We start from the raw sequence: 8,615 nt of genomic DNA, 5'->3' as shown, positions 1-8,615 counted from the left end.
AATTGCATTTCATGCACTTATTTGTGGGGTTTATGTTATTTTTTTCTGCAGTCTTAAATTTTACCCAGGTACTAAGTAATGGACAGGATTAGGAACGAGTATATTAGGGACTGCTCAGGTAAGATGGTTTGGAGACAAAGCAAGAGAGGCAAGATTGAGATGGCTTGGACATGTGTGGAGGAGAGATGCTGGGTATATTGGGGGAAGGATGCTGAATATGGAGGTACCAGGGAAGAGGAAAAGTGGAAGGCCTAAGAGGATGTTTATGGATGTGGTGAGAGAGGACATACAGGTGGCTGGTGTGACAGAGGAAGATGCAGAGGATAGGAAGAAATGGAAACGGATGATCTGCTGTGGCGAACTCTAATGGGAGCAGCCGAAAGTGGTAGTAGTAGTAGTATTAAATAATGTTTTCAAAAACAGATTTTAATGTTTTCAACCTCTTTAAGCTACTTCACAAAGGCTCCAGTCACAAGACACGATAAGAGATAAGGTAACTGCTGTTTTCAGTGTAATGTTTATGTCTGACATTCCTGTCTCAGCATGGGAATCAGACTGTCATGGTCTTAATTTCTATGCTAGAAGTTCCACTACCTCTCCTTGTTTACTCATCTGGGCCACATTCAGCGCTGTGGCTCCGGATGAATCTATCAGTGTCTTGTCTGCACCATTCAGGAGCAAGGCCTTTATTATGGGGATACAGCCATGTTGGGCAGCCAGGTGCAGAGGTGTGGCTTTCCCCCAGTTTACTGCATTGACATCTGCATGATGTGAGATCAGCTGAAGGACACTTTGGAAACTGACATTGTTACAGGCCAAATGAAGTGGTGTCCAACCACCACCCTCCTCTGTCACATTGGGGTCAGCTTTGGCAGCCAGTAGCTTGGCTACTACCTCCTGCTGGCTATGATGGCAAGCTAGGTGGAGGGGTGTCCAACCATTCTCACCCTTAGCATTCACACAGCCAGCCTGGCTCTCTAGCTGGAGCACAGTGTCCTGGTGACCCCTGAAGGCCGACAGGTGTATGGGTGTCCAACCCTGCAGGGTTCTGGGGTTTGGGCTGGCTCCACATGATAACAACTGCCTGCAGATGCCTGTGTGTCCCTTTAGAGCAGCCAGGTGGAGTGGTGTGTAACCTCTGCTGTCCACACAGTCGATCTGTGCCCCATTCTTCATCAGCTGTCTGACAACTCTGTTGTGACCTTGCTCAGCTGACAGGTGCAAGGCAGTGCAAAGAGAGCAGTCAGTGATGTTAGGGTCAGCCCCTTTAGAGAGGAGGAGCTTGGCAATACTGACATGGCCATAGGCACAGGCTAGGTGGAACGGTGTCCTCCCCTGCACTTCCTCTCGTATCCCAACTACCTCTTCTGACAGGCGTGACAGCAGCAACCGCACCACAGATTCGTGGCCATTCTGGCAGGCCAGATGGAGGGATGTCCAACCAGCTTTTTCCTTTGCATCTACCACTGCTCCTCTGTCCAGCAGCATCCGCACGGTCCTATCATCACCAATCTGGCAAGCAAAATGAAGAGATGTCCACTGGTCCTTGTCTCCTTGGGAAGCATCTGCTCCATGCTTCAACAGAAGGAATATGATGTCATGGAGCCTGTAGAGAAGAAGAATCATTCCTAATGTACATGCTGTATGCAATTACAGACTGAGATCATGACTTTTTAAAGAGGTAGTAAAACTTTGACCACGTTTTTTTTTTTAACTTGTGTTGGTTACCCTTCACAGGTAAAACTGATTGGCCTGGTGATAAATTCAACAAGAAATAAGACTGCACACATGGGGATCCAGCGTGTTAGACCAATAAAATATGAGTTGAGTAGAAAGGCTGACACACTGGTGTCAGCCAACTAAACTCTCTGGGTAGACTTGTGAGAAGCTGTGGTGTGATGTTCTGTTACAAAACTGCCACTTTCAGTCTAACCCAAACACCATCACTGCCCTCTTCATCTACACCCCTTTTTTGTCCTTTTTATAGATGTGAATGGACAGAGACAGGCTAAAAACAAGCTGTTCTCCTCTGCCCACCTTTCAGTCTTAGGTTTGAGTAGAGGTGATGCAAAAAAAAAAAACTTGAACGTGTTTGGTTCATGTTACAAGAACTGTCAGATAATCTTTTTATCAAAGTAGTTGGCTGCTTCAGGGCACTTAACTCATTCGTATGGAAACTGATGCAAAAATGGTTTCTGAGATGTAACATTTTAATGCATACCTGTGCACTACAGCAACAATGAGAGGAGTATAACCTCTGGTACTAGGACAGTTGACGTTAGCACCAAGACTCAAGACATGTTGGACACTCTCCACATCCCCACTGGCCACAGTGTAGTGGAGAAGACTGTTGTTATCAGAAAAAAGCACAGCTGTGTGTTCGCTTTTCACCGACTTTCTGAAATTGCCAAAGTCCTTCTTCGACAAGAGAAAGAGAATGCCATCCTTCCCATGCTGCGCATCTGTGAAACAAAAAGATAGTTAGTTGATGGTTTGAGAGAAGATCAGTTAAAAATGGCAAAGACAGAAATCATCGAGTTGAGTCTGAAACAGAACAAATTTGTGAATGATGCATAAACAAGTTGAATTTTCTCCATATTGTGCTGAAATACTGCAGTGTGCCTGTGATTCATAATGGCATTAAACCATCATGCTTTATTACAACGTCTCGACGTCAGTCAATATTAGTTGCAAGAAGGAATGTTTTACACCCATATAAATCATAGCAGAGATCAGTGTGATACCAGAGATTGTGATTTTTTTTTTCAACAAATGTAGTTTATTATTTTTGCCTAACATGGATTGGATTAATAAATGAGCCAAACATCTATCACATTTCAAACAAAAGGATAACGGTAAATAGACGTTGGAGGCCAAGTTAGCATATGCAGCTTTTACTCTGTTTTTCTGAGTAAATGACTCCGCTTTTTTGTATTCTGTTAAAAATGTAAATATCAATTTTAAATGTCAGCCCTGCAGGCCTTGTTCTGCAATGAGCACAATTTCCCATCCACCTCAACCTATAAACTTACCTGAGGGAAGGTCTGGCATCTCAGGCACAGCAAACTAAATTGGAAAAGAAGAAAAATGTTACAAAGATTAATCAACTTAAGTGATTATTAAACTAGTATATCAATCAAAAGGTACTTTTTTTCAGATAACTGCTTTCTAACAGCTGCAGCATGTACTGATGGTAAACAAAAAGTCTTGCCTAACATGTTGAAAATATCTGGTGCTGAAGGTGTGTTGATGTGTCCTGAATCTGGAAGCGTCAAAGTACTATTGGAATTTGACTGAATGGGCAGATGACTTACAAAACCTAGTGACATATTTTCAGTATGGATTGAGAGAGAAAGTGAATGAATGAGAGTCATGGTGTGAAAGATACAAAGTGATAGAAAGGTAGATAGATACAAGACAGACAGTTTCCACCTACTGTGTTAATATACAGTAAACCTTTTCCCCATTTCTTCTCTTACAATAGCACCGGTCCAAAAAAAAAAACATATGTTTGTGTGTGCGTGTATATATACATATATATATATATATGTGTGTGTGTGTGTGTGTGTGTGTATATATATATATATATATATATATATTATATATATATATATATATATATATATATATATATATATATATATATATATATATACAACCCACTTTCTGTGCAGGGGACACCAGCCACGGGTAGTCCATTTTCTTTTCTTGGTTTCCATCTCGTTGAGGCTGGTTCCCTCCTGGTGTCTTTATAACTTCACTCAGCGCCTCTGTTGTCTTAACAGTATCTTGAAAAATAAGCAGATGACATTTTCCTGGCTTTGTGTTCTCAGAAGAACACTACAAATCAACAATTCTCCTTATGCAAGAAAGTACACATAATTTTGAACTACTTTTCACTTTTTACAGTTCTTCCTAAGTAATGCCGTGCACTAAGTATGAAACATTAAAAAAAAGTGTTTCATTTAAGCTCCAATGTGTAGTAGTCAGAATAAAAACACAAGTTTCAGCATCTCTTTTTCTGCCAAGCTCGCCATTTCTTTTAGTTTACCAGGAACCAGGTGGCAGATTACAATGCTTAATTTCATCAGTTACAAGTCATGTGTGTAATATCATCCTCTAAATAAAAGGATTCAGTTCCCTCTCCCAGCAGAAAGAAGGTAATTTCCCTAATAGCATCACTACTGAAAATGAGCTTTCATGTATAAACTGCAAAACAATTCTCACACAGATTTGAAAATAATGGCTGTGAACTGGAACCATAAAAAATTGAAATCGCCACTGCGTATGAATAACATGACTACTTGAGCATTAATTGCCTGTCTGTCTAAGGGTAACCTGCTGACTCTTGTGTAGACCATTTAATCTCATTTAATTTGAAAATCTCAATCTGGTGACGCATAAAATGGAGCAGCTTGATGTGTCTCCTTGTTTTAATGCTGAGAAGGTAACAACGCATTCACTGTGAAATTAATAACCAGGAACTATGAACTGCAAAGGCAGGGTGACAGTGTTATGGACTGATGTGTATAAGGTATGTGCAGCCACAGTATCTGTACATGTGACTATGAGTGTATGTGCTTGTGAGCACACTTGTGCCTCATGCTAACAATGCATTTATAGGTGGCACTGACGGCAGCTTAGGTGTTACTGAAACACATTGTTATTGATTTGCATTTACCTGAGAATGGTGGCCTCTTCTTGTGGTCCAGGTCCCAGCATTGCTGCATTATGCTGATCAGCTGAACACACTCATCAGGCTTGTCATCCGATATCATCTCCACATTTGGCCTTTTTCCAGCTGACACCTGTATCAGTACTTTAGTCACACTGCTCCCTGGGTTCACACAGCAGAGGACAGGTGAGAGGTTCAGCAATGAATCACAAATGCCAGGAATGATCTCTAATACGGATTGGGTGAATATGGCAGGGCATGGTTTGGGCATCAGTTTGGAGACGGAGAGTTAGAGGTGGCTCACGTGGGCGAACAAGGAGCACTTTTTGGGGGGGGGGGTGGAATATTTTCCCCCTTTTTCTCCCAATTGTATCCAGCCAATTACCCCACTCGTTCGAGCCATCCCGGTCGCTGCTCCACCCCCTCTGCCAATCCGGGGAGGGCTGCAGACTACCACATGCCCCCTCTGATATATGTGGAGTCACCAGCCGCTTCTTTTCACCTGACGGTGAGGAGTTTCACCAGGGGGACATAGTATGTGGGAGGATCATGCTATTCCCCCTGTTCCCCCTCCTCCCCAAACAGGCGCCCCGACCGACCAGAGGTGGCACTAGTGCAGCGACCAGGACACATACCCATATCCGGCATCCCACCCGCAGACAGGACCAATTGTGTCTGTAGGGACGCCCAGCCAAGCCGGAGGTAAAACGTGGGGATTCGAACTAGCGATCCCCATGTTGGTAGGCAATGGAATAGACTGCTACGCTACCCAGACACCCCAAGAGCAGCTTTTTACTATTAGTCTCTTCTTATTGTTTATGTCTAGGTTTCAGCAGGCAGAGAGAGAAGCCCGGGAAATGTCCACACACTGGACCATATATATGCATGTTGTTTTAAGAATCATATAATTGCTTTCAACACTTGGCAAGGGATAGTTAAATAATGTGAAGTGTCCCCAAAAAGGGAATTGGGGACTGATTGAATGCCATGTTTAGATAAACTCATTTGTTTAATAAATGCTGTGTAGTTTCATAATGCTGGTATCTCAGGGTGTCGTTCCATTACGATGCCTGATTTGTGCCACTGTAAACATTTGTTCTTGTGGATCTGTTTACTGTGGTCCTGTTGGGTAGCTGAAGGCCACATAATGATAATTAAATACTAACCAATGTCAATCACATTGTTTTACAATTAATTATCTACTGTTACTGTTGACATATGTGAAAAGGGATCTCACTAAGTAAAAAAAAAAACATCTATCAGGCATTTTACTGTTTTAAGTAATGTGGTCGGGGACATATACTCTGCAGTCATTCTTACCTGAGTAGGGTTTCTGCTGTGTCAGAATCTCCCACATCACAATTGAAAAGCTACAAATTAGAGCAGACAAAAGCACTTTAATCTTACTCTTCTCCTACTGTGCATGCCTCATTCAATTACATCTAAAAAGATGTTGAGAAATTATTAGTGTTCTCCACAGATAAAGGGGTAACCCTGTTTAAAGATTGATGAGTTTGAAGGACAGTTAGTCAGTAAAATCCCCAGTAAGAAAACGTCAGTGTTTAAAGGTTTTGAAGAATGAAAAAAGAGAAAAAAAATAAGAACCAGGACAGAGTGTCGTAGATGTGAAACACAACTGTTGTGTGACTTTGTGAACAGGAATCGATACAGGATAATTGTGTTAAGTTTGTAATTGGAAGCAGGTCTGGTATGGACTGTACATTTTCAACAGAGTAGCTAATGTTGTGTTTCATTGTTGCATAATGTCATGATTGGATGTTCCACACTGAGGTTGTAAAATAGATGCTTTTACACCAGTTCAATGTCGCTAAAGTTAGCTAGTCTGAATCCTGTTTTCAGCTAACCAACAACCCTGTAAAACAAGCTGACACATCAGAAACACTCTATGAAAAAGATCAATTTCTTTAAGCAAATTATGATGTTAGGGTATGTCTTACTGATACCTCATGGACCATACCAAGTAATAGAAGAGAGAATAGTGAAGGGGTGAAGAAAAAAAAATGTTTTGCCAATTTTGGCTTCAGTGAGAATTATAATGTTAATTTAAAAAAAATCTTTAACTTCTTACAACAGCATACATGTTTAGATGTGATCACTCAAACATTTTGGACAGGTTACAGACATCCCCCCCCCGCCCCAATCTACGCACATGGTACAGCCAGACGTGATGTAAAACGTCATTGGTGAGTCAGTCAGAAGACAGGTTCTTGATGTGATTCACATCTAAAAAAAAAAAAGAAAAAAAAAAGGTCTGAAAGTGGGAATGAGAGGCAAGTGGAAAAAAAGGTGTGTGTTTGCTTGTTAGTGGAGTGAAAGAAATGAAAGCACGTGTGGCAGACAGAGTCCGAGGAAAAAGAGGTGACAGTGCTGATGGTGTGAGGATGGTGTTTATCGCCATCAGCGTTTCACCTGTAAACATCAAAGGACGTTCCTGGAGGCTTGGGGCACTGCGTGAAGGTCTCAGGAGGAACGTAACTTATGTTCCCCCTTGCTGTGAGATGTTCCATGAACTTTGTTTTAAAACCCTCCGCCCACGTGATCAAACCAAAGTCCGAGATCTTTTTGGAGGGAAGAAAATCAACATCAAAGCTTATCAGAGGTCCTAATTAGCATGTGTTGCATTGCACGGCTCATTAGAATGACATTAACCATCACATCTGAAATGGCCTCCAGCTGCTTGAAATTATCAAGAGATACTAAGTAAAGTGCCAACACTCTTTACATTTAGTTCTATGCAGTAACTGTGTATTTCTGACCAAAGTTTCACTCACTTTGACATGAAGGTGATCGTCAAGTAGGACGTTGGACGTTTTGAGGTTGAGATGGAGCAGGGGAGGTTTAAGGCTGTGGAGGAAATTCATGCCCATGGTAACCTCATGAATCATCTGGAATTTCTTGGGCCACATCAAAGTGTGACTGGCCAAGAGATTATCCAAGGAGCCGTTACTCATGTACTCCATCACCATGGCAGATGGTTCACTGCACAGCCCGTAGATGGACACTAGATACTTAAATTTCACTTTGGCTATCACAGAAACCTCGTCTGTACTACTCCTGTGAAAAGAGAAATAATGGTCCCTAAGGGGGATTATTTTGGCATTGAAAAAGTGTCTGCCTGTTGTTCTTCAGAAAAAATGCAGTATTGCTTGGTACAGTTCAGAAAAAAATGGAAAAAAAATTGTGATTTTCCACATTACCGAAGTACTGCCTCAGTACTTCAATGACCTCATCTAAAAAGCTTTGCTGTGAAATTTGAAAGGGCTAAATTGTTGATATCTTGCAAAATAAAACATGCTGTATGCCATGGTTTATTGTCAAAACATCAAGTCTCACCTGTAAGGGCTGTTTGCAGAAAGACTTGGGTCAATTTTTTTGAGGGCACACTGTTCGCGCCAGAGTTTGAGCTTGACTCGGTACACCTGGCTGAATCTGCATTCTGCCACCTTAATCCAGTCAGCCTCGAAATCGTCTTTCCTGAAGTTCCTGTACTTCCCAGAGGCTCCGTCAAGACAAGCCATGGGGTCAATGATCCTCTCTGACACAGCCCACACACTTGCTCTCTAATTCCCACAGAAACAGGGATTAGCCTCCAGAGCAACAGTGATTCGGTCTCAACGTGTCTCGCAAAGGGAAAAGAAAGGAGGTGATAGCAAAGAAAGACAACTTGGAAACATTCATTCCCATTTAAGCGAAGGGTAAAAGACAGGCTGTGTCTCAGGAGCTGGTAACTATTTGGATAAATGGGAGGAGCTGTGGTCGAGAATTTGTTGCACAGCAATGTCACAGGGCCGGTTTCAAACTGGCTGCCAAGACTGCTGACCCAGCTTTCAGTCTTAGAGAGGAAACCTGATATTCCAGACGTAATTGCTGTTCTGTCTCACCGCTCAGTTCCAGGAAGGGTTCAAAATCATCTGAACGA

General features: G+C 42.1%; 1 protein-coding gene across 1 annotated transcript; it reads right to left on the bottom strand.

Annotated features, from left to right (window-relative positions):
* Positions 1-573: 573 nt before the first annotated feature.
* ankk1 (ankyrin repeat and kinase domain containing 1) lies at positions 574-8,214 on the bottom strand. Its single transcript, XM_056282828.1, has 9 exons — positions 8,030-8,214; positions 7,468-7,750; positions 7,106-7,254; positions 5,996-6,045; positions 4,682-4,837; positions 3,664-3,788; positions 3,033-3,066; positions 2,222-2,462; positions 574-1,606 (listed from the first exon to the last, which is right to left on the bottom strand). The coding sequence occupies exons 1-9, from the start codon at positions 8,212-8,214 to the stop codon at positions 574-576; spliced, it is 2,256 nt and encodes a 751-aa protein (XP_056138803.1).
* Between the last annotated feature and the right edge of the window lie 401 nt (positions 8,215-8,615).

This window comes from Lampris incognitus, chromosome 7 (assembly GCF_029633865.1).
Source record: "Lampris incognitus isolate fLamInc1 chromosome 7, fLamInc1.hap2, whole genome shotgun sequence".
Taxonomy (NCBI): Eukaryota; Metazoa; Chordata; class Actinopteri; order Lampriformes; family Lampridae; genus Lampris; species Lampris incognitus.
Note: the sequence above shows the minus strand (reverse complement) of the source record. Positions and strands in the feature narration are given on the sequence as shown.